Below are 25,087 nucleotides of genomic sequence, written 5' to 3' on the forward strand. Positions count from 1 at the left end.
CTTCTTTGTCAAAGATCAAATGTTCATACATGTATGGGTTAATATCAGGGTGTTCAATTCGATTCCATTGGTCTACCTGTCTATTTTTGTGCCAATACCAAGCTGTTTTCAGGACTATAGCTCTATAATAGAGCTTGAAGTCAGGGATGGTGATGGCTCAAATGTTGCCTTGTTAAACAGTGTAGGAGGAAGTCTGTATGCCGCCATTAAACATGTGACTTACTAGAGGCGCATACAGATGAGGTAATAAAAGGGCAGTTTACCACACCGCTAACCACACCCACTTTAGGCAGGACTAAAGACGTATACAGCTGGACGTAAAGACGTATACGTACGTAGGCGGTGAACTACGTCACTAGCCAGGCCCACTTATGGGCATGGCTAGGGGCCATTACGGGGGGAAAGGCATAAAAGACAGCACACAGGAAGTCTCGGTCTCTTTTCCCGGAGTTCGGCTTCCGGTTCGGCAGCGGAAAACCTCTTGGCTCATCTGGGTTACTTGTTTGATATCTTGTGAGTAATTTCTACAATAAATACTTAGTTTTACTTTCAGTAAGTGTGTGTCGCTTATCGTTACAGTGTCATTTGGAGCTACAAAACAGGGTTGTTTTGGCTATCCTGGATCTTTTGTTTTTCCATACAAAATTAATTATTATTCTTTCAAGGTTTGTGAAGAATTGTGCTGGGATTTTAATGGGGATTGCACTGGATCTGTAGATTGCTTTTAGCAGGATTGCCATTTTTACTACATTGATCCTACCTATCCAAGAGCATGGGAGATCTTTCCATTTTCTGAGGGCTTCTTTAATTTCTTTCTTTAAAGATTCAAAGTTCTTGCAATACAGGTCTTTCACTTGTTTGGTTAGTGTTACCCCGAGGTATTTTATGTTGTTTGTGGCAATTGTAAAGGGTGATGTTTCTCTGATTTCTTTCTCAGCCCTTTTATCATCTGTATATAGTAGGGCTACTGATTTTCTTGAGTTGATCTTGTAGCCTGCCACTTTGCTGAAGGTGTTAATCAGCTGTAAGAGTTCCCTAGTAGAGTTCTTTGGGTCATTTATGCAAACTATCATATCACCTGCAAATACTGAAAGTTTGACCTCTTCCTTCCCAATTTGTATCCCCTTGATCGCCTTTTGTTGTCGAATGGCTCTGGCTAGAACTTCAAGTACAATGTTGAAAAGGTGTGGAGAGAGTGGACAGCCTTGTCTTGTTCCTGATTTTAGAGGAATTGTGTTGAGTTTCTGTCCATTTAGTTTGATGTTGGCTGTTGGTTTACTGTATATAGCTTTTATTATGTTTAAGTATGTTCCTGTTATCCCAGATCTCTCCAAGACCATTATCATGAAGGGGTGTTGGATTTTGTCAAAGGCGTTTTCAGCATCTAGTGAAATGATCGTATGACTTTTGTTTTTCAGCTTGTTTATATGGTGGATTACATTGATGGATTTTTGTATGTTGAACCATCCCTGCATCCCTGGGATGAAACCTACTTGATCGTGGTGAATGATTGTTTTGATGTGTTCTTGGATCTGATTTGCCAGTATTTTATTGAGTATTTTTGCATCAATGTTCATGAGGGATATTGGTCTGAAGTTCTCTTTCTTAGTTGTGTCTTTGTGTGGCTTGGGGATCAAGGTTATTGAAGTCTCATAGAAAGAGTTTGGCAAAGACCCTTCTGCTTCTATTGAGTGGAATACTTTGAGAAGAATTGGTATAAGCTGTTCTTTGAATTTGTGGTAGAATTCTGCACTGAGGCCATCTGGACCTGGGCTTTTTTTGGTTGGGAGACTTTTGATGATTGCTTCTATTTCCATAGGGGTTATAGGTCTATTTAAATTGCTTATATGTTCTTGATTTAGTTTTGGCAAGTGATAGCTATCCAGGAAGTCGTCCATTTCCTTTAAATTTTCAAATTTTGTGGAGTACAGGTTTTCAAAGCATGACCTGATGATTCTCTGAATTTCCTCAGAGTCCGTTGTTATGTCCCCCTTTCCATTTCTGATTTTGTTAATTGGCATGTTCACATTCTGCCATTTGGTAAGTTTGGACAAAGGTTTGTCTATCTTGTTGATTTCCTCAAAGAATCAACTCTTCGTTGCATTGATTCTTTGTATTGTTTTCCTAGTTTCTACTTTATTGATTTCAGCCCTCAATTTGATTATTTCCTGGCGTCTACTCCTCCTGGGGGAGTTTCCTTCTTTGTGTTCTAGAGCTTTCAGCTGTGCTGTTAATTCTCTAGTATAACTATTCTCCAGTTTCTTCTCCAGTGGGCACTTAGTGCTATGAACTTCCCCCGTAGCACTGCTTTCAAAGTGTCCCATAGGTTTGGGTATGTTGTGTCTTCATTCTCATTGAATTCTAGGAAGTCTTTAATTTCTTTTTTATTTCTGCTTTGACCCAGGAATGGTGCAGTTGTGCATTATTCAATTTCCATGAGTTTGTAGGTTTTCTGCAATTGGTGCTGTTTGTTGTTGAATTCTAATTTTAAAGCATGGTGGTCTGATAAGATGCATGGAGTTATTCCAATTTTTGGAAGCTGCTGACGTTTGATATGTTGCCAAGTATGTGGTCAATTTTTGAGAAGGTTCCATGTGGTGGTGAGAAGAAGGTATATTCTTTTTTATGTGGATGAAATGTTCTATAGATGTCTGTTAATCCCAGTTGGGTCATTACTTCTATTAAACCCTTTGCTTCTTTGTTGAGTTTCTGTCTGGTATTCCTGTCTAGTGGTGAGAGTGGTGTGTTGAAATCTCCCACTATAACTGTGTGGGGCTTTATATGTGATTTAAGTTTTAGTAATATTTCTTTTATGAACATGGATGCCTTTGTATTTGGGGCATAGATGTTCAGGATAGACACTTCATCTTGGTGGATTTCGCCTGTGATGAGTATGTAATGACCTCCTTCATCTCTTTTGATTGACTTTATTTTAAAGTCTAATTTGTTAGATATTAGGATCGCTACCCCTGCTTGTTTCTTGGGTCCATTTGATTGGAAATTTTTTTCCAAATCTTTAACTCTCAGGTAATGTCTGTCTTTGAGGGTGAGGTGTGTTTCCTGTATGCAGCAGAAGGATGGATTCTGTCTTCAAATCCATTCTATTAGCCTGTGTCTTTTATGGGCAAATTAAGACTATTAACATTGATGGCTATTAGGGACCATTGATTGCTCATTTTTGTTTGTTTTGTAGTTGTTCTTGTTGGTGGAATTATGTGTGGAATTTCACCCCTTTGTTCTTTTGGCTGTTGGTAGAGAGGGATTCTCTAATGCCTATGTTTTTCTGGTTGCAGTTAAATTCCTTGGGCTGGAGTTTTCCTTCCAGAACTTTCTGTAAGCTGGGTTAGTGGATACATATTGTTTAAATCTGGTTTTGTCATGGAATACCTTGTTTTCTCCATCTATAGTGATTGAAAGCTTTGCTGGATATAGTAATATGGGTTGGCATCCGTGGTCTCTTAGTGTTGATAGAATATCTATCCAGGACTTTCTGGCTTTCAGAGTTTCCATGGAGAAGTCAGGTGTAATTCTGATAGGTTTGCCTTTATATGTTATTTGACCTTTTTCCTTAGCTGCTCTAAGTATTCTTTCTTTATTTTGTATGCTTGGGGTCTTGATTATTATGTGGCAAGGGGACTTTTTTGTCATCCACTCTGTTTGGTGTTCTGTAAGCTTCTTGTACCTTCATTGGCACGTCTTTCTTTAGGTTGGGAAAGTTTTCTTCCATGATTTTGTTGAATATGTTTTCTGTCCCTTTGAGTTGGGTTTCTACACCTTTTCTATACCTATTATCCTTTCACAGTGTCCCATATTTCCTGGATATTTTGTGCTAGCGATTTGTTGGACTTCAGGTTTTCTTTGGTTGATGAATCCATTTCTCCTAGTGTGTCTTCAACACCTGAGATTCTCTCTTCCCTCTCTTGTATTCTGTTGGTTATGCTTGTGTCTGAGTACCTGTCCATTTCTCTAGTTTTTTGATTTCCAGCATTCCTTCAGACTGTTTTTTTAATTGTCTTCATGTTAGCTTTCAATCCTTGCATTGTTTGAATTGTTTCTTGTAATTTTTGCTTCATGTTTTCCTCCCTTTCTTCCATTTTTTGGAATTTTTGGTTTGTTTTTTCTTCTATTTCTTGCATTTTTTGGTTTGTTTTTTCTTCTATTTCTTTAAGGGATTTTCTCATATCCTTTTTGAGGGCCTCTATAATTTTCATGAAGGTGTTTTTAAGGTCATTCCCTTCTGCTTCGTCTGCATTGGGGTGTTCAGGTCTTACTGATGTAGAATCTCTAGACTCTGGTGGTGTCATATTTGTTTTTCTGTTGCTGAGTGTGTTCTTATATTGCCTCTTCCCCATCACTTCTTCCAGTGGGTGTAGAAAGAGTCTCTTCCTCTCCTGGTGGGTAGGCGACCAGGGTTCCCTTTCAGTAGGTGCAAGCAAATCCAATACTCTCTGGCTTCTGCTCTCTGCCCTCTGACCTGGGTTTGAGTGGAAGTGGAGCAGCTCTCTCTTCAGGCTCCTGGACGCTTGGTCATCCTTCCAGGGGGAGTCGACCTGGCTGCTGTCCCCAAGCCAGGGATGAAGGAAATTGGGTCTAAGATGGGGACCCAGTGCTCACCTCTGTCCTCTGCCCGAAGTGTGGGCAGAAGTGTACCAGCTCTCTCTGCAGGCTCCTGGTAGCTTGGTCATCCATGGGGGGGGGTGCTGCAATGATAAATGGCACACTTACTGAAAGTAAAAATAAGTATTTATTGTAGAAATTACTCACAAGAGACCAAACAAGTAACCCAGATGAGCTGAGTAGTTTTCTGCCGTCGAACTGGAGTCCGAAAGCCGGAAAAAGAGAGAGAGAGACTTCCGTTGTTCAGTCTTTTATACCTTCCTCCATAATGTCCCTAGCCATGCCCAAAAGTGGGCCTGGCTAGTGACGTAGTTCACCGCCTACGTCCATATACATCTTTAGTCATGCCTAAAGTGGGTGTGTTTAGCGGTGTGTTAAACTGCCCTTTTATTACCTCATCTATATGCGCCTCTAATAAGTCACATGGCTAATGGCGGCACACGGTTTCCTCCTGGGGGGGGGGCCGGGGAGTCGACCTGGCTGCAGTCCTCAAGCCAGGGGCTCCGAGAGAGGCAAGCAGGTCTAAGATGGGGACTCGGTGCTCACCCCAGGGCTCTATCATTTTCATGAAGTTGTTTTAAGGTCATTCTCTTCTGCTTTATTTATTTGCATTGGAATGTTCGAGTCTTGCTGGCGTAGAGTCTCTAGACTCTGGTGGTATCATATTTGTTTTTCTGTTGCTGAGTGTGTTTTTATATTGTCTCCTTCCCATCCCTTCTTCCAATGGATGCAGAAGGAGCCTCTTCCTCTCCTGGTGGGTATTGGAACAGGGTTCCCTTCTGGTGGGTGCAGGCAAGTCCAATGTTCTGGTAGCTATCCTCTTCCTGGTCTTATGGGTGGAGAAATGGACTAGGATGATGGGTTGCTATGGTTCCCACCAGGATGGAAGCCCCAGTGGTAGACCCCAGGCACAGAATAGTGACGAGGAAACAGGCCCTGGTTGATTTAGTCCCATGGGTGAAGCAGGAGACTAGGATGCTGGAGTGAGTTGGTTCCCACCAGGATGGAAGCTACAGTAGCAGACCCCAGCACAGGCAAGTGGCCCAGAAACAGGCCCCGGTTTATCTAGTCTCATGGGTGGGGCAGGAGGCTAGGATTAATACATAATCTTAAGAAATAAAGTCTAAAGAGTTAGTGCCACACTATGAACACCAAACACTAAACACCAGAAACTGTCTTGTGATGCAGCAATGACCTAAACAATCTGGTGAAGAGCCTATAAAATGTTTCTTCTTACCTAAGGTCTATTTAGGCTAATAGAGAATGACCGTGTATGGCTAGCCCCTTTATCTTTGCTAACTTTGTAAAGCTTTGGCTGTTTTGGTAAACTGAGTCATACAAGAAATTGTGCTATTCTGTAACAGTGCGTGATGTAAGGACCAGGAAGTAAAGTTCACTGTCTCTCTATGGATGGTATGCTTCAAAATTTATTGTGTTTATGCTTTAAAGTTTTATTTTGTGATAATGAATCTTCAATTCAATCTTCAACTCAAATATTTAAGGCTGAAACTTAACATGGGTAACACTGTAAAATCTTAATCTTATCAAAGTTACTAATTTACTGTTAACTGTTAAAGATGATTAAGATATGCAAGTTAATAGTTGCCTTATAAATGACCGGATTCTGTTAAGAGAAGCTTTTTCCTTGAGAGGAGCCTTCCTGCCAGCTTGGTTCTAGAACCGCATCAGTCCCAAATAAACACACAGGAGGCTATATTCATTATGAAGCTGTAGGCCTTGCTTGTTTCTTACTGGCTAGCTCTGACTTAAGTAATACCCCATAATTGTTAATCTAAGTATTTCTCTTACCGGAGAATAGTTCCGGGCTTCCTACCCCATGGCGGTACATGTTGACTCTCTTTGTGTTTCTCTTACCCAGAGTCCTCCTGGACTCCTAGTCCCTCCTATCTAGATTCCCTATTGGCCAGACAGTGCTTTATTGACAAATGCACAGGACTTCCCCAACAGGATTCAATGCATTCAGAATTATACTTGTAGTCATGGTAAGTACAAATGAAATTTATTTACAGGGATAAGCATTATTTAGCCTCCTGTATAGGTTTTTAAGGTTAAGCCTAAAGCAAATAACTAAAAACAAGTAAAGTTCACTTAAAATCAGGTTTGCTTAATAGATGGCCTCCAAACTTTTAGGATATCTGCTGAATATGGCATGAAAAAATGTCTAATGGAGCCGGGTGGTGGTGGCGCACGCCTTTAATCCCAGCACTCGGGAGGCAGAGGCAGGCGGATCTCTGTGAGTTCGAGGCCGGGCTGGACCGATAGCCTCCGAAACAACACAGAGAAACCCTGTCTCGAAAAACCAAAAAAAAATAAAAATTAAAAAAAATGTCTAATGGAAGAAGATTCCAGTAATGACAGAAATGCCAGCTCCTGGTAGCAACCTAAGGTCTCCAAAGAAGACAGATGGGGCATTGTTATGTGTACTCTGTCCTACCAGCTGCCTGGGTCACACTGCTGTCTCAGTCCCCAAATAACACATGAGACACTATATTAATTATGAAGCTGTTGGCCATTTGCTATAGTTTCTTAATGGCTAGCTCTGACTTAATTATTAACCCATAATTACTAATATATATTTTTATAAGGTCTTATCTTTCCAAGGACGCAGCCTCATGCATCCTTTCCCTGAGATCTCTTCACTACATTTCCCAGAATCCTCCTAGAATCCACCTATTTTGCTTCCCTATTGGCTAACAGTGATTTATTCAAACCAATCAGACAAACATACACACAGAAGGACTTCCCCCATCAGGGCACAGACCAGGATTGTGGTAATGCTGATTACTAGGGAAAACAGCATCATACCTTGCATGCTGCCAGTGACCTATGCAAACTGAGGGTGCTTTTGGGTGAATTTCCCTAATCTGCCTAGGTCAAAGTATGACAATTTTCCCAAATTCCTTACCCACAGGAAAACCTTTTATACCTTCTAGGTCTGGCAGCAGAAGGCCTCTGTTGTCCTGTACAGCAACTGAAGATATAATCCTGCCCTATATGATAGCTGGAGACATATGACCTCTGTCCCACAACAAAAGCACTGAGACAACAGAAGCCTACTAGAGTAATCATCCAGGTAGCTGATAAGTCTCTATCATTTTAATCAGTAGAGAGGACATTTGGTTTATACTTCCTGCTATAATTTATGCTTCTCAAGTCTCTGATGGTGTTGACTGTTGTGGAATATTAGTTGAGGATATGTTACATTTGTTTACAATGTGGAACATTTGTTTAATGATGCAAAGTGTGTTGCATTCTTTAATGTTGAATTTGTTTAACTCTGTGAAGCTGTGTTACTTTGCCTGCCTAAAACACCTGATTGGTCTAGTAAAGTGCTAAACAGCAAATAGCTAGGCAGGAGAAAGGATAGGCAAGGCTGCCAGGCAGAGAGAATAAATAGAAGGAGAAAAAGAGAACATCAAGGAGCAAGAGAAAAGAGGAGAGGGGGACTCCATTGGCCAGTCACCTAGCTATACAGCCAGCCAGAGTAAGAAGTAAAGGAAGGTATACAGAGTAGAGAAAGATAAAAGCCCAGAAAGCAAAGATAGATGGGACAATTCAAGAAAAGCCAGCTAGAAATAAACCAAGCTAAGGCCGGACATTCATAAGAAAGAATAAATCGCCGGGCGTTGGTGGCGCACGCCTTTAATCCCAGCACTAGGGAGGCAGAGGCAGGCGGATCTCTGTGAGTTCGAGGCCGGGCTGGACTGACAGCCTCCAAAACAGAGAAACCCTGTCTCGTAAAACCAAAAAAAAAAAAAAAGAAAGAATAAATCTCCATGTGATTATTTGATAGCTGTGTGGTGGGCCCCTCAAAAAGAACAAAGAGAAAAAAACTACAGTTGATGTCTAACTGTAACTTTGCCAGTTTGGAGCAGCAGGCAACCAGCTATTTCCCCAAGGCTGCAGCTACATTGATAGTTCATTTCATGTATAAAAATGAGGTCTTCATACAGAGAAACCCTGTCTCGTAAAAAAAAAAAAAATGAGGTCTTGCTTCTTCTAGAGCTACCAGGTCTCCTGCTGAGAAAGGCAGAGAGGTTTGCCTTGCTAACAGGCTTCATATCAAAGGATAAACAGGTTTCAGATGTAACTTTTTACTGTTCCTTTATTTAAAGGAATTTATTTTGCAGTGATTGCTCTCTGTTATCAACCACTTGTGTCTCATGGTAAATAATTAAATAGAAAAAGAAGGGTTAGAATTTATGCAAGTTCCAAGGGTCTAAGACAGTAATTTCCAAGGATGAGAACATATAAATGCTAATATCACATAAACAAGGACGAGGCATAGGGATAAGAGATCGAATGTGATAAGAAATTAGACTTCTATATTATGTATACTGAGATCCATGTTCTTGTTACACATCAAAGAGTGAGTGAAATAAGGTAGTTGGGAATACCTGTTTGATGCAAAATGGAAAAGTCCTATAACAATTTTGAGAATTATTAAGTATGTAATGGAATTTAAAGAATTGAAACAGTATGTTATCACCTAGGGAGAGAATATAAACAGAACAGACCTCCTGGTGAAGAAATAGGAATGTAAGGACACAGTATTTTTTAAATTTCCTCATAACCTAGTTTTTCTAATACACAGCCAATTGTGCAACACCACTAATAGTCTCACTGTTTATGAGACAATATCTGGAAATCTTGATATAAACCATGTTGACTTTGAACTCACAGAGATCTACCTGTCTCTGCTTCCCAAATGCTGCAGTTAAAGGAGGGTCCAACCATACTTGGCTTTGCCTCGATTCAAAATGGCTTTCATAAATAAAGATTAAAACAAGCAAAAAAGAGATGAGAAATAGAAAGTGAACAAAATATTATATAGGTGTTATAAGGTTATTTCATAACCTAAGTACACCAATGAGAGCACTATCAAAGGCTCATTTAAAACTAATGATTTATTGTGATGATACACTGTTTATGATTTATTAAAGCCACTGGAGCTCAAAGTAGCAAAGCAGCCATACTAGTAAACTGTAGAAGCCAGGCATACACCTTTAATCCCAGGACTCAGTATAAAGATGTAGACAGATCTCTGTTAGTTCAAGGCCACCCAGACTGACTACACAAAATGATCCAGTCCTAAAAAAAAATTAAAAAAAATAAAAACAGCTCACACAAAGGTGATCTCAGTACTTAGGATAACATGCCTTTAATCCCAGCACTAGGGAGGTGGAGACAGGAAGATACAGCTGGGTGAAGAAAGGAATATATCAAGGAGGAGATAGTAATTAAGAGCCTTTTGCCTCTGAGTATTTGTAGAGACAGGATTGCCATTTCAACAGGGTAGAGGTAAGGTCTACTGGCTAGGCTGCTTTGCTTCTCTGATCTTCAGCTTGAAGCTTGACCACCAATATCTGTCTCTGGCTCTTTTATGTATCATGTCACAACTTATCTCTAATATCTCCAAAGTATCAAGCCTCTGGCTATAGTTACTGAAAAATAGAGAGAAGGGAAATCACCGTGACTATCTGTGTGATCAGGATAGTTTGTGCTCACATTATCATTCAAGCAGAAACTGAGTATGTCTTCAGGTGGACTTCAATTATGAAATTCACCTTTAACTATAAAGCCATTTGTAAAGAAGGAGAATGACCTGGAATGCTTCTGGAAAAAAGACACATGAGAGTAGAGCAGGTCAAGAGGAAACACAACCAGTTCAAGTGCCATGTACAGAGTCTAGATAGAGAAAAATGAACCACAAACTGACTTAATGGTTCTTATGGCGATATGCCTGATATTGCTTAAAGAATACATGTACAAACATACACATACTAAAAATAAAACCCTAAAGGAAGTGGTTGAGGTGAAAAAGGATTAACTCAAGTGTTTTATCAAATGTTGGTATCATCTTTCTACAAAGTAATAAAAAGTAAACATTATTGCATTAGAAGATGACTAAATGGATTGAAATCATAAAATATGACTTTTAATTGATTGGTTACTGTGTGCCAATCATTACTGTACTGTTATATATCATAAGTTTACTTAATTCTTTTACTAAAACTTTAAGGTGTTTTCTTTTGTACTCCAGATATTAACGATAAAGCACGGGGAATTAGACAATTTTCTCAAGTTTCTGAAACAGGTATGGCTGATTTCAAGCCAAAAACTTTTGCCCCACAATTGATCCATTTAAGAAATACATTGAATGGGGGGGGGGGTGATGGAGGTAGGAGAAAGGGAAGGGGAGAAGAGGAGGGGGAGGAGAAAATAAGGGATCAGGAAGACAGAGTCGGGGGAAGAATAGTGGAGACCAAGAAAAGAAATACCTTAATAGAGGGAGCCATTGCAGGTTTAAAGAGAAATTTGGCACTAAGGAAATGTTCAGAGATCCACAAGGATGACCCCAACTAAGAATCTAAACAATAGTGGAGAGGCTACCTTAAATGTCCTTCCCCTATAATGACATTGATGGCTACCTTAAATGCAATCCTAGAGCCTTTATCCATTAGTTGATGGAAGCAGAAGCAGAGATTCACAGTTAAGCACTTAGCAGGACTCCTGGAATCCAGTTGTATAGAAAGAGGAGCCGGGTGGTGGTAGCGCACACCTTTAATCCCAGAACGCAGGAGGCAGAGGCAGGCGGATCTCTGTGAGTCTGAGTCCAGGCTGGACCAACAGCCTCCAAAACAATAAAGAGAAACCCTATATCGTAAAACAAAAAGAAAGAAAGAGAGAGAGAGAGAGAGAGAGAGAGAGAGAGAGAGAGAGAGAGAGAGAGAGAGAAAGGGAAAGAGAGAGAGAGAGAGAGAGAGAGAGAGAGAGAGAGAGAGAGAGAGAGAGAGAGAGAGAGAGAGAGAGAGAGAGAGAGAAAGAGAGAAAGAAAAGAAAGAGGAGTGATCAGCAAAGGGGTCAAGACCATGCTGGGGAAACCCACAGAAACAGCTGACCTGAAACGTGGGAGCACACAGACCCCAGTCCTAAAGCTGGGGAACCAGCATTGGACCAAACCAAGCCTTATGAATGTGGGTGTCAGTTCGGAGGCCCGGGCAGTCTATGGGGCTTCTGACAGTGGAACCAGTATTTATCCGTAGTGCACAAATGGACATTGGGAGCACATTACCCATGGAGGGCTACTCTCTCAGCCTATATACACAGGGGGAAAGGGGAAAGGCCCTCCTCCAAATGATATGGCAGACTTTAATGATCCATCATGGAAGGTTTCACATTCCCTATGAGACAACAAAACTAATAGTAATGGGCACTGAGGTATTTAACCATGCCTCCTGATCACCAAGACAATTGAGCAAACACATAAAGAGAATGAAATTGAAGTTTGTGACTTTGGAGCACACATCTCTTTCAGGGGTAACTGTTCTCCACTTGGGTATCTGAGGCAACTACTGAGTCATAAAAGAAAAAGCAGATTAAATTGGAAATACAGTACCTTATTTAAGTTAATCTGAAAAAAAAACTTATTATACTATCATCAGTGTGTGATGTCATGGTAAGTTCATTTTATACAGTTGATATTTTGCCATAACCTTAGTTTCAAAATGTACATGAAGAGAACACATTTTATCTGTATGCCTAGAAAAACAATTCTGAAAATACATCCTTTACTCCTCTGACCTTTAGTTTCCCTGCAAGCTGTGTAAGTTTCCACCCTTAGAGCTGTCTTAGTGAAACATCCAGGAGATTCTGCCAGGGTTTCACTGTCTGGTCTTTCCATAGCACCTCATGGAAGCCAACTGAAGCCTGGAGGTCTGGGCTTCAGGCAATACAGGTAGACTGTGCACAGTGTTTATTCTGGATTATCTGGTAAGATTTCACATTTCTCTACAATCAAGACATGTTTCCATGCTCATCTAGAGGTGACAGAAGCAGGGAGAGACTGTGACAGCTGCAGTCCTGGGCTGGAGTCACCTGTGGAGAGTCTCTAAGGCAACCCCATGAGGAAGAGCTGCCTCCCAGAGTCGCTACCTGGAGATGGTGAGATGGCTGCAGCCCTGCAGAGGGATCACTAAAGCAGCCCTGCTTTCAATGCCCTGGACCCCAGCAATGCAGAGGTAAGACATCAGGGGCCTTCTCCAGTACAGGGATGCTAATCTTAAATTAACCCTGGAAAATAGTTCTCCTTAGTTGCCAAAAACATGTGAGAAGTGAAAGAAAAGAACTTAAATTGACACAGGGGACTACTCAGGCTTCTGCCCAGAAGTCTAAGATATAGTAAGTCTCTACAGAGAAACTGTTCCTTCTTGTCTACCTTATACAGGAGAAAATGAATTTGTTCATTATTACAAGAGGAGAGTAAAAAGCTGTATCATAATTTTTATTTCATACCTTTGACAAGCAAAAATATAAACAAGTTATGTAGATTAAATTAAAATGAAGAACTGAAATGCTTTATTCTTGAAAAATGTAGTTAGGCAAGAGTTAGACTTCTTTTAATCCATTTGTAAGTCTCTTCATATGAAATACTAAAAGTAATTTAATAGTTTTTTATATTTTATAGGGAAGAAGGATTTTTATTCTTTCCTAAATTAATCTTTGAGTTATGGTGATAGAGAAATTTATTAAAGAATTGACAGCATGAGATTGACTTCAATTTTAAAATTTATTCATTATTTATGACAAGTGTTCCTGTCAAAATCAATGTGCACAGACTATTCATTCCTGAGCTGGAACATTTTGGGATGTAACACATCTCAGATTATCATTTTTCTTTCCATCCAGGTTGATCAATAGCAGAACTCAGGGTCAGTTAACTGTGAAAAGCTAGTGCTAAAGAAATCATTAAATGACTCTTTCAAAACAACTATTTCAAACACTATAACCAGTTAGTTTAGTGAATCTGCCTACTTTAGAATCAGGGCCACAGTTTAAAGTAATTTCTTCATAATTGTCATGGGAAATGTTTGAGAGATCATAGCTAACAAAACATAGAACTTTTATATTATATCTATGCAGAGGAACAGACAAGGATGCTTATAAATGTACCAGTTTTATCTTTAGCTGGAATCATTTTTGACAAGTATTTTATACATCATGTGTTGAATGCCAAGAATGTGCCCATGAACACATCACCACGACCTTTGTTGAAACCTTATCCATCACCTTTAGAAGCTTCTTTCTTCCTTCTCTATTCATCACTATAGGAAATGTGATCTGCTTTATCACAATTGTGTGAATACAGTACAGTAGGGTACAGCCATTGTTATTTCTTCTCCAGATGGCAAGTTACCTTTGTAACACTGGGCAATAGATGCTGGTCAGCAGCTCACTTGACATATGTGTTGGCAGTTCTTAGATGTTCATGGGTATATAAGGAAATCTATGTTGAAGTACTATTGAATTGTGCTGAGTTCACTGGTCCTTTAAGTAGAAACTATGATGTAAATGATTTTCAGCAAGCTGAATAAGTGTTGTATAGATAAAATCATTTTCTCATTCAGCTACTAATTACTACCACCTCACTTAAGTAATGTCACAGAATATAAGCCTAAATTTTAATTGAAAAGAAATAGTCCATTGATTTTCCTACTGATTTTATACTATGTTTTTGTTTGTTAAAAATCATTGAAAAATACATTGGATGTATATAATAGATATACTGCATAGAGAAGAAGTCATACCTACTTTCAGACCAGTGTTTGAGAGAATGTCTGACAGTCTTAACCCATGTTTTGTCACATTTATATATTACTTTTATACCAATTCTGGTAGAGACAGAAAAGCTGTGCCCAGAGCTGTTCTAAGCCACTTGTATTTGATTAGGAGAGATGAGACACAAATGGAAAATTTGCTTTTAAGAGTGAAAACTAGCTTTACTATGCTTAGGAGAGAAGAAATAGTGACAGAAAGGGCACTGTACTAATTCAAGTATTGTCTAGAGGTGAGCAGTCCACTCAGAGTTTTACAGCTCAGTGTTAAAACTGTATTACAAGTTCTGTATACAGTCAGGGACTGTTGAGATGGTATTTATAAATGAATTGTGAGCATAGTACAGTTCTTCAGGAGGCAGTTTCCCCTTCACCCTACTAGGAAATTCCACAAGACCTATAGGATAAGGGGAGATGAGTAAATACATAACAAGAAAGGAGATTCTAAATGCCAGGCTAAAGAGCACACAAATGGATGCTATACTGAGAACAATTGTTTTCCATATTCTACTTCGAGGTTTGTGCAATCATACTACAAATTGACACTGAGGAGAGAGCCAGAGAAGTCCCTGATCACAGAGGCATGAAGTACAGATGAACCAGAGCAAGAAGTCCACGCTCAGCTGAAGCAACAGAAACTTCGGCCTCACAACCTTCAGAACAGGGTAGATACACAACCTAGCAGGGAAGAAAACTTTTCTTAAAAAACAGCAGCTCCTCACCTTCCCTGGCTCATCACCCAATCAATGTCTTTGCTCTGGAATTCAAACTCCTGAACATAAGTTCTTTAGCTACATGTCATATTGGCTCCCTGTAGAAGTTAGGCATACATGATCAGTAAAAGGGAAAAAAAACATGTGTGAATGTGTTTGACCGTGTGCCTGTTAAGTATGCTGAACATTAACAGGTTGTCTAAAAACAAAGATGAGTAATTCAGAGAACAAGAGGAATGAGGACTTCAGACAGAAATGACCTTTAAAATGTTCAAAAAAGAGAAAACCAAAAATGAATATGAAAATTGGAATGTAAGGTAGGAATTCTGAGACTTATACAGGTACCAAAGCATGCAGGTTTATCAGGGCAGTTTTCCAAAAAAAGGTTACTTCTAAAATTAGCTGATACGTGTTAAGCACATGGGTGATAACCTCAGTGAACCTTGTAATTGTGTAAAGGCACAAGACAAGAATCAATACAAGCTATCATTGTGGTATAGATTTGGATGACAGTGGCTGAAACTTTTTATAGTGAGAGATATACTGTCTACTTTATATTCAAATATACCATATTTAGTTAGAAACAAGATTGGGTATACAAAAAGATAAGGGGCCTGAAAAAAACTTCCATATCATTAAATAATAAATAGGAGGACCAATGTTCTCTAAGAAGTGAAAGAAAGAAGACTGAAGAATAGTTTTATTTTCAATCTGACATTAACAAAAAGCTAAATTCATACATAACTTCATGGAGCAGGTAAAAAGGTATCTTCACTATACTTAAACTACCTTTATAAGAAACCAAATGGTCATGCTATTTGTCTTTTCCAAACTTCCAAATGTACATGTGAAGAATTCACACCCTGAAATAAGAGTCAACACTTCAAGGTCATCTAGATAAAAAGAAAACTCGAATATTAAACTCCTTGGCCATCAAAGAATCCTCAAAGGTACACATTGACTATAATAGGTAGCATATATGCATTAATTCTTTCAGTGGTTAACCTGATATTTCCCTGCATCTAACCCTGTATTTTACCAGTTACTTTCAGAGTCTACACTGACATTATTTTTTGTTCTCCTTGTCAACCTATGCACTACCTCACTCTCCTATTCTTCTTACTGTAGAATATAAACACTGAAAGATTATGGCCCCAAGCAATTTCAGTACCTTGCATGTTTTTATCCTGCTTGGCTTCTCTGACCACCCTCAACTGGAAATGATGCTCTCTGGAGTTGTCACCTTCTTTTACATTATCACTTTGGTGGGTAACACAGCTATCATTCTTGCATCCCTCCTGGATCCCCATCTTCACACACCAATGTACTTTTTTCTCAGGAATTTATCTTTCCTGGATTTGTGTTTCACAACAAGCATTGTCCCTCAGATGCTGGTTAACTTGTGGGGACCTGAAAAGACCATCAGCTCTGTGGGTTGTATTGTTCAGCTTTATGTGTATATGTGGCTAGGCTCTATTGAATGTCTCCTCCTGGCTGTTATGTCCTATGATCGATTCACAGCTATATGTAAGCCATTGCATTATTTTATAATCATGAATCCACATCTGTGTATCAAGATGATTGCCATGGTCTGGAGTATTAGTTTGGCCAACTCTGTAATATTATGCACACTCACTGTGAATTTGCCTCGCTGTGGACACAATGTTTTGGATCATTTCTTGTGTGAGTTACCAGCCATGGTCAAGATAGCTTGTGTAGACACCACAACAGTCGAAATGTCTGTTTTTGCTCTAGGCATTGTCATTGTCCTTATGCCCCTCATCCTTATTCTTATTTCCTATGGCTATATAGCCAAAACTGTGCTCAACATGAAGTCAAAGGCAGGCCAGCAAAAGGCAATGAATACCTGTGGGTCTCATCTGACTGTGGTCTCCATATTCTATGGAACTATTATCTATATGTACTTACAACCAGGTAACAGGGCTTCCAAAGACCAGGGCAAGTTCCTCACCTTGTTTTACACCATCATCACTCCAAGTCTCAACCCCCTCATTTATACCCTAAGGAACAGAGACATGAAAGATGCACTGAAAAAACTCATGAGATTTTACCACAGATTTGCAGAAGTAAAGAGAAACTAGATGTCAGAGAAAACTATTGGAGAGGACAAAGCAATGAAGTAGCTTCTCTAATTCAGATTTGAATAGAGAACAGTGGCTGAAGTAATTCTTACATCCAGAACTTGAATGGGTTCAAACAACTTGAGGATCATCAAGCAGAACTTCAGGTTTGTTTGTTTGTTTGTTTGTTTGTTTGTTTGTTTTTGGAGACAGGGTTTCTCTGTGTAGCTTTGAAGCTTGTCCTGGAACTCACTCACTCACTCACTCTGTAGACCAGGCTGGACTCGAACTTACAGAGATCTGCCTGCCTCTGCCTCCAGAGTGCTGGAATTGGAGACATGGCAACCACCTGGCAGATCTTCAGGTTTCTAACTATCGGCGTATTCTCAGAGAACACATGTCACTAAGAATCTGTTTGCTGAAATGTAAACTTGACTGCATTTTGATTTGTTTTACAGACCCATGGAAACTGCTTTGTTTCATTCTATATTTTCTATACTAATGTTCACATATTCCAAAACATTGACCCAAATGATTTCATGCCCATTGTATTTTATACATTAAATAACTATACACAAATAATTTGAATTATTTATTTGTCTGTCTGTGTATTTTGAGTCAGGTTTTCATGAAATCAAGACGATCTGAAAAGACTTATGTAGATGAGGATGACCATGAGCTTCTTGTTCCTCCTGCCTCAATCTCTCAAATTCTGGGGTTATAGATATACGTTCATGTTACAGGCATGTGCCATATCCCCAGTCTGAGTGGTGCTCTGTATTGAACCAAGGGTTTCATATAGGCTCCGTAAACACTCTACCAACTGCACTATGTTTCCAGCCCTGTAGATAATTTTATATAACGAATAATTTTAACATCATCCAAACATTTATTTATATTTAGCTCAGATAATGTGATCATTATCTGAGCAGCAATCATCTTAACCCCCACCTCAAGAATGACTTGTTCACCCTTTGTTCAGTGATACTTGGTACTAACATCTTTTGCAACTACCTACTATTTTTTCTGAGATGAGTGAATGAAAACTAACAGATTAAAATGTTTTAAAAGTGACCAACACAGGGCTGGAGAAATGTCTCGGTAGTTAAGAGCATTTGTTGGTCTTCCAGATGACCTGAGTTTGAGTCCCAGATCCCATGTGGCTGCTCACAACTGTCTCTATTTCCAGTTCCAGAGCATCTGACACTCTCTTCTGTCCCCCAAGGTTGCCAAGCACACATGTAGTATACAGCCATCTATCTAGTCAGGCAAAACACCAATAACATAAAATAAATTTAAAGGTAACAACACAATCTTGGTCATTTCTCAGTCATTCACAAAAAAGTACATTCCATGATTATCAAAACTTAATTGAAAAGGGAATATCATGAATGTGGCACCAGTTAGAATTTTGATATATATGCTATGAAATTTGTGAGACTGTTAAGAGGTATTGTAATATTTGCATGTGATAAAATTTCATAAGGTAAATGAAATTTTTATGTCTATTTATCACATTTAGCTTTTATAAAAAATAGTGTCTTATTTAAACCTTAATGTTTTCTATTATTTTATATCCTTCTCCAAAAGATCTCTGTTTGATAGTTTCAATAAATCAACTAGGCAGTGGTGGAGCACACCTTTAATCCCAGCACTTGGGAGGCAGATGCAGGTGCACCTCTGAGTTAGAGGCCAGCCTAATCTACAGAATGTGTTCCAGGACAGCCCAGGCTACACAGTGAAAAAACCACAAATCCTCAGAGTGCAATGCTCTTCAGAGTGCAATACATTTCTGTCTGGAAACTAAATCTCACCGCAAGACCCTTTGCTTCTTCCCTTTATATCTCCCTAGTGCTGGGACTAAAGTGTGAGTTATGTTACTCTTTAGACTGATTCACTCTCCTGTAGGCCAGGGTAACCTTGGATTTACAGAGATCCATCTGCCTGTTTCCTAAGTCCTGGTGTTAAAGGTGTGTGCCACCTCAACCTGGCTTCTGTGGCTAACGTGCATGGCTGATGAAATTAAAGGGGTGTATCACCACTGTGTGGCTCTATGGCTATGGCTAGTTTTGCATTTTGATCTCCAGTGGATTAATTAAATCATAAATATATCACCACATGTGCTGGCTAGTTTTATGTCATCTTGACACAAACTAGAGTCATTTGGGAAGAGGAATTCTTTTTTTTAGTATATTTCTTTTTATTATTTATTTTTAATTTAAATTTAAATTAGAAACAAGGTTGCTTCATTCTTAATTGAGAAAATGCCTACATAAGATTTACCTAAAAGCAAGTCTGTAGTGTGTTTTCTTGATTAACAATTGACAGGGAGGTAGGAGCTGACTGGAGGTGGTATCACCCTATGCAGGTGGTCCCAGATGGTATAAGAAAACAAATTAAGCAAGACACGAAAAACAAACCATTAAACAGTGTTCCTCCATGGTCTCTGCTTCAATTCCTCCCTCTAGGTTCCTACCCTGTGTTTCTTTACTGATGGACTATTAACTAGAAGTAAAAGTGAAATAAATGCTTTCATCTCCAAGTTGCTTTTGGTCATGGTATTTTATCAAAGTAGTACAAACCCTAACTTTGACAGACCCTTTGTCAACATGGCACACCAATAAAATACTATTAATAACAATAACTGTTCCCTTCCTGCTTATCCCAATATCTCATATTAATATCAATATCACTTTGTAAAACACTCCAACTTTTAATGTCTTTAAAAATTCAAATATTTTAGAAGTTGCATACCTTAAAAATTACCCAAAGTCTGTTTCAAAGTTCAAAATCTATCTAAAAACCCCAAAATGTCACTGTATCTCAACTGTGGGCTCCTGTAAAATCAAAACAACAAGTTAAATACTTTCTTATTCCAAGAGATAAAACCCAGGCCACAATTAAATTCAAAGCCAAGCAACATCGGAGTCCAACATATAAAGTGTCAAACAGAAGACTCTACTCAGCTCCAAAGGATTCCATTTCTCCAGCTAGGCTATTAGTAGCACACACAGCTTGTCTCATAGGCTCAAACTAGTTCCATTCAATGGTTGTTGCTGTCCCTGGTGATTGTCTTATAGTACTGAAATCTCCAAAAATATTGGGCTCACCATTAAAACTACCGTGCATCTTCACAATGGCCTTTTCTAGACTCTTTTCAGGGAGTCTGACTACTGCTACATAGTGCCATGCCTCAGCTTCTCCCCATGACCTCTTCAGTCCTGGGGCATCTACTTCAACTGAGACTTCATACTCAACAATGTCCTCTCCAACCTCTCACAGTACTAAATCTCAACTGCTCTTCATGACCACTTCATTCATACCTTTGAAACCAGTAGTACTATGTGGGAGATTCTTACCAATTATCTAGTTTGACTGTCAGCATGGGGTGCAGGCTCTGCCCCCTCCAAATAGCTTCTGTGTACTGACTTGAGTAAACATGACTCAGAAAATGTCACCTCAGTGATACTGGTGTCTTCTTAATCACTGTTAATTTATCAGCTCTAGCTACACAGCATCGATTGTACCAGCAAAGGAAAAGTTTCACTTTATTGGATCTGGTCTCTTATGAATCCTGGTTGATTCGTTACCCACAGCTGACCAGAACAACAGATTGTTAATTCAAAATATTGAGCATATAGTCACAGTAGAGTCATTGCTTCCCTCTGAAACCTCAAAAACTAGGAATCACTCTCAATAGTCTTACCTTCCAAGCTCCCATCTGAGCACTGAATGGCTTTTCTAGCCCCAAAGTTCAAATGCTACCATAATTCTTCAAAAATTACATGACCATATCTTTTACACCAAAAATCCATGATCTGGTACCAATTTCTGTTAGGGTTTCTGTGATAATACACCATGACCAAAAGCAACTTGACGAGGAAAGTATTTATTGTTGGCTTACACTTCCACATCACAGTTCATCATCCAAGGAAGTCAAGGCAGAGACTTCAGGTGGAGACAGGAATTAAATAGAGGCCATGCGGGAATGTTGCTTACTGGCTTACTCCTCCTGCCTTCTTCAGTTTGTTTTTTTAAATTATTTTTATTATTTATTTTTAAATTTAAATTTAAATTAGAAACAAGGTTGCTTCACATGTCAATTCCAGGTCCCTCTCCCTTCCCTCCCCTCCTCCCGTGACCTCCCACCAACCCCCCTAATATCCCCTCATTTCCCCAGGGAGGGTGAGGCCCTCCATAGTGGTGTCCATAGTCTGTCATTTCATCCAGGACAAGGCCTGGACCCTCCCCCAAGAGTTCAGGGTAAGAGTGCATCTCACATTGTTGGATGGGAGTCCAAAGTCCATTTGTATACCCAGGATAAATACTGATCTACTACCCAAGGCTCAATAGATTACCTAGGCCTCCTCACTGTTCAGTTTGTTTTCTTATACTATCCAGAATGACCTTTCCAGTGGTGACAACACCTGAAGTGAGCTGGGTCCTTTTATACCAATCATTAACCAAGAAAATGCACTACCCACTTGCCTACAGGTCAGTGTTATGGAAGCATTTTCTCAATTAAGATTCTTTCTTCCTAAAGGCCCCTAGCTTGTGTCAAGTTAGCATAGAAACAATAACATAATTTCTTTTAGGTTCTTCAAGTTAATGGAGTACGTTTTTAAATTATTCATTTATAATATTCTAAATTTCCTTGGTGTATGTTGTACTATTCCCTTGTTCATTTCTGATTCTGTTCATTTGGAAGTCTTCTTTATTTTTGTTAGTTAGGCCAAAATCTTGTTTATCTTCTCTAAAAACTGACTCTTAGATTTTTTGATTCTTTGTATTGTTTTCTTTGTTTCCATTTCATTCATTTCTGCTCTGGTTTCTATTATTTCATGCCATCTACTGGATTTGGTTTTGTTTGTTCTTGTTTTTTCCAGATACTTAAATTAAATTATTAATGCATTTATCTATACTCTTTCTGATTTTTTTAATGTAGGTACTTAGAACTATGAATTCCTCTGATGTTTGTGTGTTCCAGAGGTTTGGTTGTGTTGTATTTTCATTTTTGTTTAGTTTCAGGAAATTTTGTTTTCCTTCTTAGTTTTGTCTTTAACCCATTCATTATTTAGTAATCAGTTGTTTAATTTTCAGAAGTTTGTGGACTTCTTAGAGGTTTATTTGCTGTTTATTTTTAAGTTTTATTGCATTGTGATCAAATAGGATACCTGGAATTACTTCAGTTTTTCTGAATTCATTATGGTGTGTGTGTGTGTGTGTGTGTGTGTGTGTGTGTGTTGGTGTCTGGGTATAATATTCTGAATATATCTGCTAAGTTTTTTCAGTATTTAACATGTAATTCTGATGTTTCTCTGTTAATTTTTTTGTCTAAATGACCTGTATACTGGGAAAAGTGGAGTACTGAAATCACCTACTACTAATGGGTTGATGTTAATCTATGTCTTTAATTCCAGTGGTATGCTTTTTATGAAATTGGGTGCATCAGAGTTTGGCTTATAATGGTAATCTCTTTTTTGGTTGATTGTTCCTCTTGAGTAAAATGAAATGTCCCTTATCTCTTCTAATAAGTTTTAGTTTGAAGTCTATTTTGTAAGATATTAGGATATCAGTTCCTGCTTACTTCCTGGTTCCCTTTGACTGAAGTATTTTTTCCATCCTTTCACTTTAGGGCAGTTACTGTCTTTAAAGATGAGGTGCATTTCTTGCAGACAATACAAGGATGTATTTTGTCTCGTAAATCCATTCAAGCCAGCCTGTTTCTTTTGATTGGAGAATTAAGACCATTAATATTTAAAGTTAATTTTGAAAAGTGTGTGTTAGCTAGGCATTGGTGGTGCACGCCTTTAATCCCAGTACTCGAGAGGCAGAGGCAGGCGGATCTCTGTGAGTTCGAAGCCAGCCTAGTCTACAGAACGAGCTCCAGGACAGGCTCCAAAGCAATACAGAGAAACTCTGTCTGGAAAAAAAAAAGAAAAGAAAAGAATGAATGAATGAAAGATGTTTGTTGATTGCAGTCACTTCATTGCTGGCTTTTCTTTGTGCTGTCAGTCATACTTCATGTTTTAGGAATTAATGTTTCCTTGTTTTCTTTCTACAGCCTTTTAGCTATGCTTATTCATCTCTTCAATTGTTCCCAGTATTCTCTTTGGAGTCAGTTTGATGGGCATGAGTCTTGTTAACCTGGTTGGATTATAGAAAATTTCTCTTTCTCCTTCAAATATGACAGGTAATTTTCTGGGTACAATAGTCTAGGTCAACATTTATGGTATTCTAGAACTTGGAGCACATTTCTGTGGGCTCTTCTGGCTTTCACATTTTCCACTGAGAAATCATCTGCTACTCTGATAGGTTTTCATTTATATGTGACTCATGATTTTTCTCTTGCATCTTTCAGTGCTCTTTTTTCCTCCATATCTAGTGTTTTAACTATGATATGCTAAAAGAGTTTCTTTTTTATCTTATCTGTTTGATGTTTTGTGTGTTTCTTGTATGTATATGGGCATCTTAGTTTGAGGAAGTTTTTTTCTGTGATTTTGTTGAAGTTCTGAAGGTCTATGGCATTGAACTGGGATTCTTCTCCCTCATCTATGATGATAAGTCAAAGATTTGGTCTTTTCATGATGATCCACAGTTTCTACAGGTTACTATTTCCTTTTTTTAATTATTTATACTCTTCTCTGGTCTAATTCCTCTATTTTATCTCAAAGACCTAATATTCTATCTTCTATTTAATCCATTCTACTTGCAAGGCTTTCTCTTCAGTTGTCTATTGATTGGGTTATTGAGTTTTTCATTTCCATATTTATTTGGGCTTGAGTTTTCTTCAATATTTCTATATCTTTATTAAATTCTATTTTCAAATCCTGTATTGTCTTCAGCATTTCATTCGGCCTTATATTTGTATTTTCTGGGGCACCACTCAAGTGTTTTTTTTTACTTTCTTCTCTTTACATTCATTTAGTTGTTTCTTCATGTTTTCTTTAAACTCCTAATTTTTTTTCAAGATAGGATCTCACTATGTAGCTTTGGCTGGATTGGAACTTAGTATGTCAACCAAGCTGGTCTCAAACTCATAGAGATACACTATCTCTGCCTCCAAGTACTGATATTAAAGTCATATACCATCCCAACCAACCTTTGAATACTTCAATGAAGTGTATGATGCTTCTTTTAAATTCTGTGTCTGGAGTTCATCTAGGTAATTTTTACTGGAGAACATTTCTAAAGGACTGGTGGATTTGGGGGTTGGAGAAATATTATCTTGATATTTCATATTATTTGATTTTTTGCCATGAGTTCTGAAGATAGGTTATTTTTAGCTCAGTACCTGATATAGATACAACAGGCTGAGACAGAACACAGGATATGTAGTGGGATTGAGGCTGAATGTTATATATGGTGTGGATCTGGTAAATTAAGGTGAGCACCAGAGCCTGAGCTGACACACAGGTAAGTTTCCTAGTCCAAGCCTTGAGAGTAGAGATTATGCAGAGGCACTAGATGTGAGACAGGTCTAGACATGGGGGTTGAGAGTGGTTGCAGAGGGGGAAATCAGCATTAGGCACATTCGCCCTGGAACGAACTGTGCAGGGCCCAGCTATACAGAGAGCTACTGTTTTTCCTTTCCATTGAATCTTGCCCCACCTTCTTCCCACCCTTTTCTAAAAGTGGGTTTGGAAGATATACTCTAAAAATGTCATGTTTGCCTCAGAAATGGTTAGAATCATGTTTAGGTTGACATTGTCACCTAGAAACACTTTTAAATAAGGCAACTGACACCAAAGAACAAAGATTCTAGAACATTCCAAGAAGACAAGAGAGGTTAATGAGGTCTGGGAAATAAAATTTGTCCTGCAACCTGTAATCCCCATGGGCACAGAGCTCCATCTTGATTTTACTGTCTGTGATTCACCCAAAAGATTACAGGCATTACTGACCCAGAGAAAAACATTTTGTAGTTGTTGAGAGATTCGGGAAATGCACCTGTTTTGGAGGAACCTGCAGAGTCCTAACTAGGAAGAGGCTGTCGAACGTGTGCCTTCTACAAGAAGCCAGGGAGCAAAGCAAGTCCAAT

At 38.8% G+C, this 25,087-nt stretch overlaps 1 protein-coding gene across 7 annotated transcripts in view; it reads left to right on the forward strand.

Annotated features, from left to right (window-relative positions):
* Positions 1-25,087, forward strand: part of LOC101837037 (olfactory receptor 2W1) — a 64,023-nt gene that overhangs the window by 34,007 nt on the left and 4,929 nt on the right. For 2 of the 7 annotated variants that reach the window (XR_005880789.1, XR_005880787.1), the window contains exons 3-4: positions 7,572-7,711; positions 12,463-12,659. Coding sequence is in view for 4 of the 7 variants with exons in the window: in XM_021223391.2 (XP_021079050.1) it covers positions 16,114-17,067 (954 nt within the window). In the remaining 3 variants the exon portion in view is untranslated. Of the gene's footprint in view, positions 1-463; positions 514-6,510; positions 6,621-7,571; positions 7,712-10,681; positions 10,736-12,462; positions 12,660-14,769; positions 18,342-25,087 lie in introns of those variants that run through there. The other 5 variants (XM_021223391.2, XM_040755643.1, XM_040755642.1 and 2 more) reach the window with 5 other exon arrangements.

Source organism: Mesocricetus auratus, unplaced genomic scaffold (assembly GCF_017639785.1).
Source record: "Mesocricetus auratus isolate SY011 unplaced genomic scaffold, BCM_Maur_2.0 Super-Scaffold_100013, whole genome shotgun sequence".
NCBI lineage: Eukaryota > Metazoa > Chordata > Mammalia > Rodentia > Cricetidae > Mesocricetus > Mesocricetus auratus.